The sequence below is a fragment of the Oncorhynchus tshawytscha genome, linkage group LG29, assembly GCF_018296145.1.
Source record: "Oncorhynchus tshawytscha isolate Ot180627B linkage group LG29, Otsh_v2.0, whole genome shotgun sequence".
Classification (NCBI taxonomy): Eukaryota; Metazoa; Chordata; class Actinopteri; order Salmoniformes; family Salmonidae; genus Oncorhynchus; species Oncorhynchus tshawytscha.
Genome location: NC_056457.1, coordinates 13,972,677 through 13,991,454, shown reverse-complemented (window position 1 = coordinate 13,991,454; position 18,778 = coordinate 13,972,677). Strand labels below are relative to the sequence as shown.

At 40.3% G+C, this 18,778-nt stretch overlaps 2 protein-coding genes across 2 annotated transcripts; one reads left to right on the top strand and one right to left on the bottom strand.

Moving 5' to 3' along the window:
• Positions 1-1,619: 1,619 nt before the first annotated feature.
• On the bottom strand, positions 1,620-7,979 carry LOC112227900 (carbonic anhydrase 1-like). Its single transcript, XM_024392889.2, has 7 exons — positions 7,819-7,979; positions 7,299-7,496; positions 5,455-5,573; positions 4,935-5,027; positions 4,720-4,782; positions 4,442-4,597; positions 1,620-3,259 (listed from the first exon to the last, which is right to left on the bottom strand). The coding sequence occupies exons 1-7, from the start codon at positions 7,850-7,852 to the stop codon at positions 3,140-3,142; spliced, it is 783 nt and encodes a 260-aa protein (XP_024248657.1). The 5' UTR covers positions 7,853-7,979; the 3' UTR covers positions 1,620-3,139.
• Positions 7,980-9,916: 1,937 nt separating this feature from the next.
• On the top strand, positions 9,917-17,970 carry rbis (ribosomal biogenesis factor). The gene is made up of 4 exons (XM_024392890.2): positions 9,917-10,068; positions 10,260-10,376; positions 15,592-15,708; positions 15,840-17,970. The coding sequence occupies exons 2-4, from the start codon at positions 10,266-10,268 to the stop codon at positions 15,906-15,908; spliced, it is 297 nt and encodes a 98-aa protein (XP_024248658.1). The 5' UTR covers positions 9,917-10,068; positions 10,260-10,265; the 3' UTR covers positions 15,909-17,970.
• The last annotated feature ends 808 nt before the right edge of the window (positions 17,971-18,778 follow it).

Genomic DNA, 18,778 nt, shown 5'->3' with positions numbered 1-18,778 from the left:
TATTAAAAGGGAGAATGCCGGTTTCCTCTAGTTACACAGCCCTTTTTGGTCTTAATTTAAGGTTAGGGTTAGGCATAAGGTTAGCAGTGCAGTTAAGGCTAGCATTAAGGTTCGGTTTAAAATCACATTTTAAGAAGAGAAATTGTAGAAATGGGTGGGGTTTATGACTGTAATAACTAGTGACAACTGACTACACGAGGCACAGACATTCAAATCAAATCAAAAGTTAGTTATATGCACCGAATACAACTGGTGTAGACTTTACCGTGAAATGTTTGCTCACAAGCCCTTTCCAACGATGCAGAGTTAAAAGAATAATACACTTAAAAATTAAACAGTAACACATGAGGAATAAAATACATAAGAATGGAGCTATATATAGGGAGTACCAGTACCAGATCAATGTGCAGAGGTTTGAGGTAGATATGTACCAGAAGGAAAGGTAAAGTGACTAAGCATCTGAATAGATAAGAGTAAAATAAAGAACAGTAGCAGTAGCAAATGAGTGTAAAAGTGTGTGTGTGTGTGTGTGTGTAATGTGTATTTTTGTTGTCGGTATGCTGTGTGTCGTGTGTGTGTGTGCATATGTAGTGAATGTGTGTGTGTGTTTTGTGCGAGTGTCAATGTAGTGTGTGCGAGTAAGTGTGTATTTGTATATACTGTACAAAATATGATATCTAAAACCTAAAAGGGTTCTTCAGCTGTACCCATAGGAGAACCCATTTTGGTCCCTTTCCACAGTGTTCTACATGGCTACCCAAAATGGTTTTACCTGGAACCAAAAAGGGTTCAGCCTGGAGTCAAAAAGGGTTCCCTGATCGGGACAGCTGAAGAACTCTATTGGAACCCTTTCTAAGAGTGTAGTCTAGAGACTGCTCTAGGATTCAGTGCAAGAGAGTGTGCAGATAATTCTGCTAAGAGCAAACCAAACCTAGCATGTGGATGTCTTTAGGAGTTTGGGCAAGCTAACTGAATGTCCCCTAACATTTTAAAAGCTCCATTTAGATAAAGATGTTTATTTAGATTAAGAGCTTTTGCCCAGGAAGTAAATAAATTGAAACCGTCTGGTAAACTCAATTTCCAACCTTCCTCATGTAAGTGATGAATGAGAGTTGGAAGGATGGCTTCAAAAGAGACTAAGGGCTAGATTCAATCAGATCAAGCGTTAACCGGCGATAGCCGACACCAGCATTGCTAATGTTTTACTGCGTTGGAGCTGTCAAATTAGTGAGTAGCTCCTCTTGACCATTGTCACGAAGACACAGTCTTGATCGTTGACAAAGCCAACTTGAGTTAGAAGTTCAGAACAAGAAAGTGTAGGCTACATAAAAATAATGATAGAAATTATCATTTAATGATTTTCAATCAGCCTAATGGAGGTGTAGATTACTTCTCACATTCCAGTGTTTAAAGGCTGCCTGGGAATTCTTTCAATGCAACTCTGTGCAGCCAATGACAATGTCCGCTTTAGGTATAATGTCAAGAGACGCTTGTGGATTTGACAGCTCTAACTCAGTTCCACCAACCACTATGCAGAGGTCAGATAAAGTGGATCTGATTGAATAAAGCCCTAACTGTCTGGTTGTGAAGTAGACAAAGTACAACGGAGACAAAAAAAATAGTCATCAAATATATTTATTCAACTGATAAAACTTCCACTTCCTGTGAGTAAGTCTTGCTGTTTTTGGGTGGCCCTTTAATTTGTGCTTTGCATAATGCTTTTAAACTCAATTTCATTATCAAATACAGTCATCCGTTTTTGACAGACATGATTCATAATTTCACTTGCATTCAAAATTTAAAAAAAAAAGAGCATGATTCTGTAGTCCCAAAGTTAAAGGTGACCCTTCGTCATTAGTAATCTGGCCTAAAAGGACCTGACACCCCACTACCACTACAAAGCTTATCAGTTGGCGGGTTGATTCTTCCTTGGCTGTAGTGCCCTATGGCATCGCACAAAGCGACTGTGCGTTCGAAACGTTACAACAATACATAGGGGCTTGCAAAACAATGCTTAGACGGATATTCCATTACACAATTCAGAATGTCTGAAAAGGGTCATAACCTAACCCTCCTGTTGTCATGTCATCAAGACAATACTACAAGTATAGAGGAGCTTTCAGTTGCAAAACACAATTCAGGAATCACTTAAATATTGAAAAAATAAATCCATTAATATTGCTAATAACACCAAGAGGAACAAACAAATAAAACAAATGATTGAAGATGAGGCTTTGCTATAAAAACACAGGAATGCAAAGTCATTGTCATGACAGAGCACAATTGCTAACAGTTTGTAGCTGTAACCTCCAATTATGTGTGTGTGCTTGTATGTATGTCAATGTGTGTCTGTATATTGGGTATGCACTGTAGGCATGCTAAGTATGAAAATCAATGAGCAGGTCAATGACTGTAGGCCTGTGTATGTGTATGTGGGTGTGTGTGTGTTCCAGAGGAGGATGTTCTGGTTCAATTGGGTGTGATGGAAGTGACCACTGTGTTTCATTAAGCTGCCGTGATCCTGAGGCAGGCAGTCAATCAGAGATTAAAGACAGACTGGCAGTGTGTGTGTGTGTGTGTGTGTGTGGCCCTACTCACAGATGGTGAAGCAGTTTCATCCACCCCAGGCCTGCCACTGACTGCTAGTCAGGTCTGCTTGTCTTTCTCCAACTGAATCATCCATTACATGATCCCAGCTACATTTCTATAGTCTTAGCCTCTTCGCAAGCTTTGTTTGTTTGTTGACACATCCTCTATCTATCTATGAAAAACTACAGAGCCCAGTAGCTGTCTACAACATTGGCACCGCAGGCGAAATCCCGGTAAATCTGTCACATTATAGCCACCACTGTGGAGTGCTTCTCTTGTGAAGTACATCAGGGCTTCTCTGGCTTGTTATCACTCAAGAGAGGAGAGGGGATACAAAAAAGGTCAATGCCTCAACTGTTTCCTCTTCCCACGTCACATCACAGCAGGGCAACCCTGCACTGGTAGGAATGGGGAGACAGGAAAGGAGGGATTTCGTCCTTCTAAAAAATGTAAGGGCAGACATACAGTACATGTGCTCTGAGTCTTACTGCAGGGGAGGCACGCCTGGGTGTCTCACTAAGCAGGGGAGGGGATTGGGGGGCAGGGGGATTTATTTGAAGGATGCACGCACAGCGCGGCCCTTGAGGGGCTGAGGGGGGCGGTAGTTGTCCACCATGCAGCAGGCGGCCTCGCCCTCTCCAGAGAAAAGCAGGCACCGGAATTTGCCCATCTGTCAGAGGAGAAAGGAGAGAGAGGAGATAGAGTTATACTCCTTACCTCCTGTCCCTGTCACTCACCCCAATACATCTCCAGTCATACAGTTGGTAGCCTTCATTAAGTAAAGCAAAGGTTGTGTGGGACTTCTCTATTTAAATGATTTTCCTAAACAGTGATTCATGGAATTAAGCTTAGTGTCTTTCTGTTGATGCCATAAGTCTGACAAAGAGATTGAGGTCACAAATGAGAAGTACAGTCAAATGACCCATTAAGAGATTTGCCATTCATTTTGGCCAATAAATTAGTAAGAGGTCACAAGTTCGTGGCTACAGCCATTGGACATACTGTACAGTACATAGTGCAACCCCTGAAACAAGTCTCTTATTTTTCACCCTCAGGGATTGAATAACATTTGATCACAGGAGACAAGTTCTTATTAAACTAATATCCACCCAAATATTCTAATCTTCAAGTAGCTTCTAATAGTGCGTCATTAGCTACTGATAAACACTTAATACAATGTTCCTTCTTCTGAAGTGTTTGTTACCATTCATGATATTTACTGTATGAATAATTTCTTTGATATTATATCTTATGTCTCTGCCTAGTACGGCACCCCCTCTAAAGCCTATGTGTACATTTCCCTGTTCACCCTTGAGACGCCCAGGCAAAGGTATAAAATAAACATTTGACTGGGCAGTGTTACATGGTCACAAGTGAGTCAAGCCACAAGGGCAGGGTTTAGAGAAGACGTGGGCTGCCATTTTACAGGAACTCTCAACATGACTACGCTTGTATGAAAATGTGTGGGTTGAGGTTGATGTAGGAGCATTTTCAAGTCCACTAGAAATAAACAGACCTCCCACATACTACTTTCTTTTTTTGGCCAACAGAACATCCAGCTGGACAGGCACATAGGAATCTTTTCAGTTTTGGTGGAGAACCGGGAACGACCTCAATGACCTGAAATGACGTGTCCCATTACTCTAAAATAGGAGAAAAGACTGCAGAAATAGCAGCCATATGCTTCTCAACTATCAAATCTTCTTATCTACAACACATTATAGTTGTCAAGCAGACTCTTTAATCAAGGAAGAGATTAAGAAAGGAGGCTATTCCAGACTATTGGAACAAAGCCAGTATACTGTAGCTGCAGAGTGTAAATTCAATCCCTTACTACTCAATGAGGTCATACCTGGGCAGGGCTGACGCTGATTGGCTCCTTGCAGACGATCCAGGTGACACTCTCCAGCAGAGGAGGTGTGGTCAGGGAGCCGTCGTAAGTCCAGTAGTCTAGGGACTTGGGGAGCAGGATGGTGGGGTCAAAATTCTCAAAAGAGGTCTGCTTGCCCTGTAAACAAAGAGGGAGGCAAACGACAAGTTTACACCAGCAGGTCAAGGATTGGCTCAGAGAATGACAGGTTCCATGCTAGCAGTAGCACCACTTACAATGCTTGCTCCAGATAGACTTACCTTGGCTTTAATGGCATCAAAAGCATCAAGGACCTTCTGAAGATTGGCATTTTCATTTCCAACCTAATGAGACAAATTCAACACACAAATGGCAAATAATGATAATTTGACCAAAATATTGCACTTGAAAACATATTTATATTATCTTTAACTAATAATCTAAGTCAAAACAATTGAAGGTACACAGCAAAATGGCTGAGTCCATTGCTACACACCCGGAGGAAGACTCCTACAACAGCAAGGCCATCAGACTTGCTAGCAGCATCACCAAAGCTGGGGTACTTGGTGTTCCAGTGTACCAGGTGGAGCTAAAATAAAGAAATAGGACACAAGCAGTGAGCAACCCTAGGGAGTATTTTCTTACCACTAGGCCTTGGGTCTTTTGTACAGTGGGGTTTAGACCAATTTGGAACTTGCATGGCTGAGGCTTTTGTTGAATTACACAATATTTATTGAAAAGCAGGGTTTAAGGCAATTCCCTTTCAGCAAAGTCAATTCATGAAATAAATTGATATTCAATTCACGAATTGGCAGAAATTCCTCATTGAATGTCAAGCGAACATTTTCACTCCATGAACTGAAAGTTCACTGACCCTTTTAAGTCATTTATGAAAAAAACTAAAAGAAACATATTGATGGCTTGCCAAATACTGTGGGTTGCACTACTAATGCATACCATTCAAACTTGTGTTGAAACTAAGGGATTCAAATCAAGTGTGTGACCAGTGTCAGTACCTCGGCAGCATACTTGGTCCCGGCCACGGTATGCTCAGAACCCCTGTCGTCGCTGGCGCCCCAGTGGAAGTGGAACTGCTTTAGCCTGTACGTCCCCGAAATGGGCCCCCCTGTCAGAGCTGCCAACCGAACACAGAAAACAAAGACATAAACACGTATAAGGGCAATGGGTCAACCTGTTATGTGGCCCGAGTTAGTACTACCTAACACCAGTTTAAGTCCACTTTGTATAATAGCACTACAAGACTTGCATGTGCAAAACACATGAGATGTTCACATTTTTGAACAGGATCATTATGCTTTCATAATACGATTTCAAAATACACCATGTTCCTTTTTTTACTGAGATAACATCGCTTTTAATCTTTGGTCCATGATGAAAAGGTGTCACAAGACACAATGCGATGAGTTGTCTTGACGGGTATAATGTGGACAGACATACTGACAGAAGTCATGTCAGAACGATATTAAGAGAGCAATGCAAAAGCCGCTCGTGTCCCTGCCATCCCCACCTCTCCCCCACACAGACACAGACTTCCTGTTTGATGGAAGAAGCAGACTCAGTTCCTGTTGCGTAATCCAGACCGAAAATCAGCAAGCCCAAGGTCAGTTTAAAATACTTTCCAGGTATTGTTCCTTTGACATAGTCATCTATTTATACCAATTTAGTGGCAGCAGGTAATCCTTGACTAATTAGTCTATTCCCATCTCACGTGATGTCACAGTTGATGCTGACCGAATAGGCTATAGCCTATAGGTTCCTTTTGAAAATTATTTTGAGGACACGATTTACAATAGTTGGTTCTGCTTAATAAGAAGGTGGAGACTTTTCTGACAAGTAGCAGAGGGTGTGTGTGTGACTGTTTACAGGTTTCTGATACAGGACTACATTAGGAGACTGACATTGACCACACCCTGTGGGTAGATTTAGACTATAGCTATGATGGCGTAATTTCCAATGTAGGTCTACACACAGACAGGTATGACTAACAGTCATTCGTTCTTTCAGGCATAAGCTTATATTTGTGTTTGAATATGAACTTGGCATTCAATTTAAATGAGCTTCCATTACGTTAACACAATAAACATGAAACATTTACCCTGTAAGCACTAAGGCGATCATAAATAGAGGATTACCAATTCAATATCAATAAACCCCCCTGACATATAGGCCTAATGCTGCATCTAGTAAAATGCTAAGATCACATGCCACCAGGGATTACAGAGACAATAGAATCTCTTCTGTAACAAATCACAGGAATATAAAAATGCAACACCATACATTAAGATTCAGATTAAGTAGTTTCTACATTTCTCAGTAATATTTTATAAATATGAATGTGAACCCCCCACAAAAAAAAATGTGTGTTTTTTTCTTCTGGATTTTGTCATTACATTTTTGCACTGTATTAGGCAATAGACTATTTTTTTAATCGAATTATAATGACAGCAGAACTAGTAAAATATCATGTTTTACTTAGTTACTAAAAACATTACCATTCACTCCTGACACATTAATGGTTAACCAGACTCAGTCCTATTTGCATAAACTGACCTTCGCCTTTTTTTGCGCTAATAACCGCTCTTCCAGTCTAAAGGTCTAGCGTGCAGGGGAAGGTTTGTGATGGGTTGCGTTACCAATTCCATGACATACTATTGTTTTCATGCCATAGTGTGGGTGGTGAACGAATACAGTCTCATCCAGCCATATTCCATGCCCATAATATTTGTTATTTTGTAAATGTATGAATTATTAATATTAAAGAAGTGCACAAAGTATCCACAACTCGAAGGTACCATTTCGAGACACCTGTCATGACGCATGCTTAATGATTGACACTAACTTGAGTTGTCGTTGTCGTCGGTGTAGGTCACTTGAAAGGAATGTCCGTTGTTGAGAATGTCAATGGAGGTGGAAGGGTCGTACTTCAAAGTGAGCGCCTTCAAGGCTGCGTCGAAGGCAGCCTCCCCAGGTACGATGTCAATGGGAGACTGGCGGGGTCCGTTGGCAATTGGGAAGCCTTCACACCATTTGTCGGGTCCTAGAATGACAGTGAGGACATTGCAGTTGAAGACAATATTTCAGTATCTGTCAAAAATGTAGCCTACGTAAATTATTGCTTTCCATTGACATTGAACATATTTTTGATAAAACTTGCAGCTTGCTGTAACCGGGTGAGATTGTTATGACGCACCGTAGCCTAATAGCAATGTCAAAGAGGGATACATTAAAATACATGTAGACAATGATTCATCAATGCATGGCCGTTGTCTTTTCATTCATTCATCCGAGAGTATATGCTGTACTACAGGTCCCTTTTAACCTTTTAATGTCATGATAAGAACAGAGCACAAGCGCCTCACCATTGTCCGGTGCGTATCCCCATGCATGAGACATTGTTACTATTTGGGTATTTCTGGGTATCTATTGCTGTAAATCTCCCAAAATTGCGTCGCTCCCGAGTGCAAACAGCCAGTGTTCGCCACTTGACAACTGTCAGAGTTTATATAGGCTCCCTGTGGATTACGTGTAGGAGAGGAGGAGTTAGATGCACAATCGATGAGCCCAGATTCTCTCTCTCTCTGTGTGTGTGTGTGTATGTGCGTGCGCGTGCGCGGCACCACAGATCCTGTGAGTCGTCGCTTAGCTCTACGTCCAGCGCTCCTTCATCCAAATAATTTGCCACTGGAAGGCGCGACACAAACTGTATGGATATTCCCGAGTAGTACCATGTGCAATAACTCTTTGATGTTGCGCCCTTCCACTTCCTAAACTCGAACGCTACAATTGCATTTTGAGTACATACACTCAGGGGGAGAGGGGGGAACTCAAGAGTCCCTTTCTTCCCTTCCCTTTTAATAATGAACATGACTAAAATTGTAAAAATAATAAATATAAAACAATATTGAGCGTTTAGGATATGTGGTATTCACAGACTTTAGGACGAATTATTTATTGCATTGAGCAGATGGAATCATTGTGTATTATTGTCTTAGGTAGATGTGTTTAATTTACACCTAGCCCCAGGGCTACGGTAGTATATAATTCATTGTATTAGACTATTGATACCGTTTAGGCCTAGGTTATGACATTTTGCCTAGACTGAGAACAGTTAAGTATCTGTCTGTCTGTCTGTCTGTCTGTCTGTCTGTCTGTCTGTCTGTCTCCTAGTTTTTCTTTAATATTATAAACAGACTAACATATTTTCTAATATGCTGATAATGCAAAAACCCACCCCCATAATGGCGTTGCTTAAAACCCCTTAATAAAAGTGAAAGGCTTCACACTGGGCACACATAGGTTGAATCAATGTTGTTTCCACGTCATTTCGTTGACCAATGTGGAATAAACTTTGAATTGACTTCTGTGCCCGGTGGGTTAACTCCGCCACTGAGAATACAAAACATTAAGGCCACCTGCTCTTTCCATTACATACCAGGTGAATGCAGGTGAAAGCTATGATCCCTTATCGATGTCACTTGTTAAATCCATTCATTCTGTGTAGATGAAGGGGAGGAGACAGGTTAAAGGTGTTGCTAATGTTTGGTATTCTCAGAGTACGCTCACCGACTCTTATGAAAGTGTATCAGAGGCAATACGTTGCTGCCATCTGGCGGTCATAACGAGAAAGCAACTATTTTTGTAGCTGCTGCCAGTAAACTGTCTGTCTTGTTAGCCGAAAACTGCAACCTCATCTGCATCAAAGGGAATGCGAACGGTAAAATAATGATTTGATAATGTCCTCAGATAAAATACATGTATTGCATAAAGGCTGTAGAATAACAGCATGAGGCAAAACAAATGGAGCATAACATTTCTGCATAAACACCGATCAGAGTACATCACTGGGGCCAAGCTTCCTTGCCTGCAGACATTACTAGTGCCTCCTGTTCAGCAGTTTTATGGGTGTCAATGTAAATAGTCCGGGTGGCCATTTTATTAATTGTTCAGCAGTTTTATGGCTTAGGGGTAGCTGTTAAGGAGCCCTTTGGTCCTAGACTCCTGTACCGCTTGCCGTGCAGTAGCAGAGAGAACAGTCTATGACTTGGGACGGACACAAATAAAACATGTTTTCTGCTACTAAGATCAGTGAAATGTAGGCTAAACTGACAACGGAGTGAAGAGCAGAATTCTCAACTAGCAAGCAAGTCGCAGCCATGAAGAATTGAGTGTGTGCGCGTTCACGCAAAGGGGGTGGGAGGGGTGATTCTGGCAGGGGGAGTCCTGTTCCCCCTGTATATAGCCTCGTTGTTATTTTATTGTGTTAGGTTTTATTATTTTACTTTAGTTTATTTGGTGAATATTTTCTTATATCTTTCTTGAACTGCATTGTTGGTTAAGGGCTTGTAAGTAAGCATTTCACGGTAAGGTTACACCTGTTGTATTCAGACATGTGACAAATAAAGTTATATTTGAATACATTTGATTTTGTACTCCTTTAACCCAGCGCTGATTCAGCTCGGATAGCGTTGAAATCGAGCGCATCATGGGGGCGTTTCAATCTGTTGTCCTCGGGAGCACTGATTGGTTCAGATTTTAGTCGCATCTAAATTGCGTCAAGCTCCATTGCTTCAACACGTTTTACATTTGCCGATAGTCGTCCCCTTCTTGAGGTTTGTATATTTTGTTATTATTCTTCGAGTTTATCTAGTTATGTGGATTTCCATATTGAACGCACGTGATATTACTGTATTTTCTTGTATATTGTGTCAACATAAACGGTATGATCACAACGGGTCGGTCTGAGCAAGCTTAGCCACCTCTACTTAGCTACCTTGCTAACAGCATACATTTGTTCACATAGGTTATCATGGCGAAGAATAAACAAAAAGGCAAAAAGCAGCAGAATGTTTTCCGAGTGACCAACAAACAGACAAAACAAAAGAACAAGGCAAAACCTGTCACTTCAACTCTCAAACACGTAAGTGGAAAATGCTAGCTAACTACCATCTTAGTTAGCCAACTATTTAGCTAATAGGCTTCACACAGTAGGGTGTCCAATCAAAAACGCATCTTTTGAACAATGAGTAAACCAACGAAGAAAACCAATGGTCCAAACCTCATGTCTCTATCATAATCCGTTAGTTATTGGAGTTTTACCGGTGTAAAATGGGTGACTAAATCAATGGAGGCCAGAGGATAAAAAGTGGCCAGCAGGAAAGTTGCATCATGTCAACGAGGCTGGATTCTGTGCAAGAATTAGAGCTGCAATATTGATATTTTTGTCTGACCAGACCACGTTCACATTGACAGATCTATAACTCACATGTATTTCTAATTGAAGTCAAGTGTAATGCGGTATATCTGTTGTATGTTACCATTTCTATGCTTCCCATGCTTAAATGTAGTTTTTGTGTTTTTTACTTTCAGTGTTGTAAGCGTTTCAAACAGGTGAAAATACAATATTTTTGGTTATGGAAAATATATTTCAGTGGTTTAGATGGTACAATGACTCTTGTTTTGTCACGAACAGAAATTAGGCGAACTATTTAGAATTTTAGCAACCAGGAAATGGCAGAGCGATTTCTGCATAGTGCATCTTTAAGGTTACTGGCGACCTAACGCTTACAGGCTCACTTTGCATTTGAACTTTTTATCGTTCTTCTCGAATCCGCAGGACATAAAACAATAGAGGTAAGATGGATATCGATTTTGAGACATGACATGTAGTATTTGTGTGCTTTTCATATTTTATTTTTTTCATTTTTAAGTTGTTTTTCCTAGATCTCACAAAACAAGTTATGTCTGTGAAATGTCAACGGAGCACTGAGCATATACCTAACTTATTTTGAAAGTCTTTCACATTCATATCAGCTCTTTTCATGCAAATTTAGCTTTTTGCGACCAGCGGAAACAACTTTGAAGATGACGACGGCGACAAAATGTAAAATCCTAAGAAGTTGTTACGAGAAACCTGCACCACTATGTCAACAAAGTTTGGTGCTTATTATCGGATATATTACCCTAAAATTTCAATTAATTGCGGACTCTCAAATAGCCACTGGTCCCTTTTTAATACCTGGACAACGGCACGCATTGCACAACATCGGGTCTAAATGAATTGTTTACGAGGTTACCATGAATTGTTTATGACAGGGCTGTCACTCATTTTATGGAGGGCCTAGTGTCTGCGTCTTATTTGTTCAATTAAGACCTAGACAACCAGGTGAGGGAGTTATTTACTAATTATTGACCTTAATTCATCAAGGTACAATTGAGGACCAAAATGTTGTTTACGAGGTTTAATGTTTGATTTGTTACATTAAATAATTCAGTAATGAATCTAAAAAATATGGCGTTTTTATCGCCAGTAAGAAGCTTTTGGCTGCTGACAGCTGAGAACTACTAGCTAACTGGCAAGCGGGAAAACAGTCAACAACTTCAGGACAGACCCCCATAAATTGGCAGATTGTCATCTTGTGGCGAAAGTAAGAACTGCATTTTTAAAAACAGGCATATTAAGACATAAGAAATGTGACACAGTGTATAAATGCCAACACAATAGTTCAGGAAATGAAGAAATTGATTAAAATACTGAAAGTGAATGGTGGAATTAAACGATTAACTATGCAAATTAGCAAAAGATGTGTGCCTTAGAAAAATAGATGCCTTGCTCATATAGAATCCTGTCTCTAGAGCTGTGTTCACATTGGCTCTTTGAAGTGACTCAAATTCTATTTATTTCCATATCTGATTCGACTGTTCATTTTCCTGGAGTCTGAACAGCCACAAAGCACATGGAATCGGATATGATGGCGCCGGAAGAGATGCCTGCCGTTCTATGTGCTCCTAACCAATTGTGCTATCGTGTTATGTTTTTTTCCCTGCGTTATTTGTAACTTATTTTGTACATAAAGTTTTTGCTACTGTCTCTTATGACAGAAAAGAGCTTCTGGATATCAGGACAGTGATTACTCACCTCGTACTGGACAAAGATTTTTTCTTTAATGAGTCGGACGTGAGGGATTTACTTCAGGCACCCGGCAAGGCCCAAATCACCATCATTTGCATGAAGAAGAGACGGCAATATCGGGGTGCCTTGTAAGGATCCGACAGCGAGTGAGTAATCTCCCTCTACCATCAGTCCTATTAGCCAACGTGCAATCATTGGATCACAAATGGATGAGCTCCGATCACGACTATCCTACCAAAGGGACATTTAAAAACTAGGGACGCACCGATATTACATTTTTGTCTGATACGATATTGAGTATTTTCCTTGCCAAAAAAACAGATACCGATAACCGATATTACACGTTTTTTGCTGCCTTTTAAGCATTCTAGTACAGTTAAATAGTTGAAACACACACACTGACCAAAAAGTGACTTTGTTGGCATTTACGCATTCCCCATTACCAGTAAAACATAATCCAAACCTATTTCTTTCACTTACTTGCAGTGCTGTTTCGTTGTTCATTTATTGACTCATTTCATTCTCAACCAAGATTTCACCATTTTATTATTATTATTGTTTTTAATTTCACCTTTATTTAACCAGGTAGGCTAGTTGAGAACAAGTTCTCATTTACAACTGCAACCTGCCCAAGATAAAGCATAGAAGTGTGAACAGACAGCAACACAGAGTTACACATGGAGTAAACAATAAACAAGTCAATAACACAGTATTTTTTTTTTGCATAAAAAAAAGTCTATATACATTGTGTGCAAAAGGCATGAGGAGGTAGGTGAATAATTACAATTTAGCAGATTAACAATGGAGTGATAAATGATCAGATGGTCATGTGCAGGTAGAGATACTGGTGTGCAAAAGAGCAGAAAAGTAAATAAATAAAAACAGTATTGGGATGAGGTAGGTAAATTGGATGGGCTATATACCGATGGACTATGTACAGCTGCAGCGATCGGTTAGCTGCTCAGATAGCAGATGTTTAAAGTTGGTGAGGGAGATAAAAGTCTCCAACTTCAGTGATTTTTGCAATTCGTCACAGGCAGCAGAGAACTGGAAGGAAAGGCGGCCAAATGAGGTGTTGGCTTTAGGGATGATCAGTGAGATACACCTGCTGGAGCGCGTGCTATGGGTGGGTGTTGCCATCGTGACCAGTGAACTGAGATAAGGCGGAGCTTTACCTAGCATGGACTTGTAGATGACCTGGAGCCAGTGGGTCTGGCGACGAATATGTAGCGAGGGCCAGCCGACTAGAGCATAGAGGTCGCAGTGGTGGGTGGTATAAGGTGCTTTAGTAACAAAACGGATGGCACTGTGATAAACTGCATCCAGTTTGCTGAGTAGGGTATTGGAAGCCATTTTGTAGATGACATTGCCGAAGTCGAGGATCGGTAGGATAGTCAGTTTTACTAGGGTAAGTTTGGCGGCGTGAGTGAAGGAGGCTTTGTTGCGAAATAGAAAGCCGATTTTAGATTTGATTTTGGATTGGAGAGGTTTGATATGATTCTGCAACTACCATGCTTCACTGTAGGGATGGTGCCAGGTTTTCCCCAGACGTGACGCTTGGCATTCAGGCCAATGAGTTCAATCTTGGTTTCTTAAGACCAGAGAATCTTGTTTCTCATGGTCTGAGAGTCCTTTAGGTACCTTTTGGCAAGCACCAAGCAGGCTGTCGTGTCTTTTTACTAAAGAATTGGCTTCTGTCTTGCCACTCTACCATAAAGACCTTTTTTGTTGGAGTGCTGCATAGATGGTTGTCCTTCTGGAAGGTTCTCCCATCTCCACAGAGGAACTCTAAAGCTCTGTCAGAGTGACCATCGGGTTCTTGGTCACCTCCCTGACCAATGCCCTTCTCCCCCGTTTGGCCAGGCGGCCAGCTCTAGGAAGAGTCTTGGTGGTTCCAAACTTGTTCCGTTTAAGAATGATGGAGGCCACTTTGTTCTTGGGGACCTTCAATGCTGCAGGCATTTTTTGGTACCCTTCCCCAGAGCTGTGCCTCGACACAATCTTGTCTCGTAGCTTTACAGACCATCCCTTCGACCTCATGGCTTGGTTTTTGCTCTGACATGCACTGTCAACTGTGGAACCTTTATATAGACAGGTGTGCGTGTGCCTTTCCAAATCATGTCTAATCAATTGAATTTACCACGGGTGGAATCCAATCAAGTTGTAGAAACATCTCAAGGATGATTAATGGAAACAATGCAACTGATCTCAATTTCGAGTCTCATAGCAAGGGGTCTGAATACTTATGTAAATAAGGTTTCTGTTTTTGTTTGTCATTATGGGGTATTATGTGTTTTTTATTTAATCCATTTTAGAATAAGGTTGCAAAGTGGAAAATTAGAAGGGGTCTGAACACTTTCTGAATGCAATGTAAGTCAAAAAACGAAAGGTGGGTGGTTGGTATATATACAACTTTTAGAATTGTTGCTAATTAGCAACTTTGCAACTACTTGGCCTGTTAGCTTACCCTTTCCTTTAACCCTTATAGTTAACCCTTTACCCTTAACTCTTAACCTTAACCCCTAACCTTAGTATTAGTATTAGTTAGTGTTAGCCACCTAGCTAAAGTTAGCTGCAACACATTGGTATTTGTAACATATCACACATTTTACTAATTTGTAACATATTGTACAAATTGCAATTCTTAACATATCATACAACATGGATGATAAACATCCACAAATTAATACATATGAAACATAACATATCATACTAAATGTAGTGTCTCAGATTTACGTACAGAATAATACAAAATACTCTAGTTGGGGGATCAACTAGCTACGACAATGCTGTTTTTCAGGTTCCCTGACATTAGGTATAAGCATTTGTTGATGGTGTTTCTGTAATTAATCCCATTGGAGTCATAGCCTGGTTAGATTTTGACTGAATGCATTGAAAGTATTCACCCACAATGCCATAAAGTGTTCTTACCTTGTAAGTATTCAGCCTGCCACTGTCTCAAAATGCCAACTTTTCACTTGGCAAACTTTACTTGGTGATACTTTACTTGATATGGAATGCTCTGGTGTCATATCTCCTGTGGCTAGTTGCCTGTTAAACCCTGACACTCAGCAAATGATCTGTGAAAAAAATGACATCAACAAGTCTGTGTCATCTCACCATTGTCCCTGAAGGTTAACTTAACCGTCTTGTATGTGTATTGTGCAAGGGTAGTATTTGACACAGTTGCTGACAACTGTTTTTTCCCCCCCTTTGTGCACAGATCAATAAAGTGAAGAATGAGAAGGTGGAGAACCTGAATAAAATATTTACAGAGGTCCAACGGGATGTCAGAAGTGTATCAAAATGCACTGCTCCGGTGCCCAGAAAGCCAACTCCGGTAAGGTTAAACTGAGAATCAATGGATTAACTGGCAGTTGTGTGCTGAGTATCCTCCATCTGATGGTTGTTTTGATTGTCTTCCTTTATCTCTTCTCAAGTCTTTTTTTGTTTGTTTGTTTTTTATGTCAGGTTGTCCGTGAAGCACCGAAAGAGTCTGCGAATGTGGACGGCGCTGCCCAGCTGTTCTCTCAGCTATAGTGCGGATTGGCTGCATGAAATTAAATCTAGTTACAATTCGAACAGTCCACACTGGCCCAATAACTTGTGTAGAATGTAATATGACTATCATGATGACGATATGTAAATATGGTGATATATTTTTTTAAAAGTGTGCAGATATTCGAAGAATGTAAAGGATGAATTTGTTGAGAGGTTGACACATGCTGTAAAATGATAGATTCCCCGTTGGATACATCTGCCAAATATAATGATCAACACCCTTAAGGTGTCTGTTGCATGTATCTATGCTGATATTGATCTGTCTTCACACGACTATGCTGCCAGTGCTGAATGTCAGGGTCTTAGTGCCACACAATATTTAATTTTTGAAGGTAGTTTTTATTGGATTTTCACTCTTGATGAGATACTGTCCTAATTATTAAGTTGTTCTTGGATAATCTACTGAATGATGCGTAGGTCTATTAGTAAATCACTCGTTCTTCTCCTTTTTAAATAACTTTGGGAGAGCTACATCTTGGCGCAGCTTGCTGGCAGTGGCTGGTTTTATGTATGCTGGGCACATTCAGCGGTGGCCAGTTGGTGGTGCTTTACTGATGTGCTCCTGATTGCCTGTCTCTGTGGACATCCACCTGTGTGGAGGCTGTATTTTTTCAGTCAGTAAGCATGGGGCTGTCACAAGACATACGTGTGCCTGGGAAATGCTGCAACCGAGATTACATTCGCATTTTACAGCTTGTAACATGCTTCTTTCTGTAAGCTGTTTTTCTGGAGGTGGTTATTGGTGAAATGATATCTAATGGCAGATGTTCGATATATTTTAAATCCTGCGTTTCCAATCTCATTAGTCTTTTCAAGGCTTTAATTGTAAAAGTGTCACCACTTAGAATTTAGGTGCGAAGTAGAATATTCCTGAAATACACCCCCCAAAAAAAAAAAAAAAAAAAAAACTGGTACTGACTGGTATGAGGTGAGTGGAACAGTGATACATGTTCAGAGCTTAGCTTAAACACTTTTCTGAACATTTAAATGAAGCTAAGGTGCAAGGACATTACATTTTCAGTGTAGGCCTATATACATGCATTTGTGCGAGTGTAGCTGTTGTATTTAATACGGCAGAGGAGATGGTTCTCTTGGTTCTGAATGATTGGGCACAGTGGGGTTAGTGTGACAGCTGCTACAGTGTAGAGGTTTCAGACTGGCCTTGGAGCCAGGTACATCCCATTGAGATTCCAGATGGAACAGCTAGAGACAGCGGGGTGGCACCATAATACCCTGGGGGAAGAGAATACATATCACACATGCATTTATATAGGACTGAAAAACACGATCACACACACACACTATTACGTTAACTTATGCAGTAGAAACCCTCCATCCAGCCACACTACAAAGCACAGTGTGAGTTTTATCTACACCCCACTAAGGGTGAGAAAATCTCATGGGCGAAAGGGTTGTGCGGTAGCACAGGACATTGTACCTGGCCTGTCAATTCCGTTTCCACAGTAGGTGGCATCATTTCAAGCATGACTTGCTCTTCAAAAGGGGTCCTCGTGACAGGACCATAAAGTGGCAGAGAATTTTCAAAGAAAAAAGATTGTCTGAGTAAGATGGTCGCTGTCCACTGCCTGTTGGTGCTGAACCTCGAAATGGCGCTATTGATGCTATCAGTGGATCTAAAATAGGATGATTATTATATCGCTCATTCTACACATATCAATGTCACCATGACAGATGCAGTTTTTGACAACATGCCAGTATTCTATCTTGAGTCTGCTTCCTTGATTCTGCTGTGGTACATTGTTCAAATTAACTTCTACATTTGTGAAGTACAACAAATTTAGTTTGGCCTAGGATGTTATTTAGAGACTCCTCAATTCTGCCCACTCAAACAAGTTATATGAAGGCTATTACCTTTTTTTTCTGGCTTATTGCTGAAATGGCTGACAATACAAACTGCACAGTGCATTTTTAGATGCAGATACAGTATATCACCATAAAGTTAGCAGCTCAAAGCTTGAGATAATAAAAGTTACATTGAAAAGTATTGACTTAATCAACTATAAAGACAATTGCTTCTGAAGTACGTTCTTCTTGCCATTCTTTCTACATTTACTTAGTACTGACCACTGCATGTCATTCAAAAATGCAACTGCATTGGAAGAGTTATAATTAAAACAAAAAAACTATTATTTAATCATCTGAATTTAGCCAGAGGACAAAATGAAAATATTTATCTACATATTGAAGTAAACAAGACATAACCCATCTGATTAATTGGGTGTGTCAGGAAGAAGATTGCTTTAGGCCTAAGTAATTTAATCTAATAGTTTTTTCCTAAATAAGAACACAATGAGGAGCTCGGTATTCTTAGGTCCACAAGGTGGTGCTATTAGAAGACTTAAGGGTTGTCCAACAACTCTGTGTCATGGTTGGGCTCAATTCCATAATTGATTTGAGAATGCCAAATAAATTCCAATACAACTTTTGAATTTCAATTGAAATAGTAAATGGATACAGCATTGCAATTTGATTTAAAGGAAATATAATACAATTAATATAATACAATTCTATTCTATATTAGGTGTAGTTTATACAAATATATACTGAACAAAAATATAAACGCAACATGTAAAGTGTTGGTCACATGTTTCATGAGCTGAAATAAAGATCCCAGAAAATGTCCTAAATCTCTCACATTTTGTGCACAAATTTGTTTACATCCCTGTTAGTGACCATTTCTCCTTTGCCAAGATAATCCATCCACTTGACAGTTGTGGCATATCAAGAAGCTGATTAAACAGCATGATCATTACACATGTGCACCTTGTACTGGGGACAATAAAAGGCCACTGAAAAATGTGCAGGTTTGTCACACAACACAATGCCAC

Excerpts from the sequence above, each read along its gene's own strand:
- LOC112227900 (XM_024392889.2), bottom strand. The coding sequence starts at position 7,852 with ATGTCTCATGCATGGGGATACGCACCGGACAATG. Across the intron at positions 5,574-7,298 it reads CGACGACAACGACAACTCAA|CTCTGACAGGGGGGCCCATT; the intron begins GTTAGTGTCAAT and ends TTCGGTTGGCAG. Across the intron at positions 5,028-5,454 it reads GGACCAAGTATGCTGCCGAG|CTCCACCTGGTACACTGGAA; the intron begins GTACTGACACTG and ends TCTTTATTTTAG.
- rbis (XM_024392890.2), top strand. The coding sequence starts at position 10,266 with ATGGCGAAGAATAAACAAAAAGGCAAAAAGCAGCAGAATGTTTTCCGA. Across the intron at positions 10,377-15,591 it reads TCACTTCAACTCTCAAACAC|ATCAATAAAGTGAAGAATGA; the intron begins GTAAGTGGAAAA and ends CTTTGTGCACAG. Across the intron at positions 15,709-15,839 it reads TGCCCAGAAAGCCAACTCCG|GTTGTCCGTGAAGCACCGAA; the intron begins GTAAGGTTAAAC and ends TTTTTATGTCAG.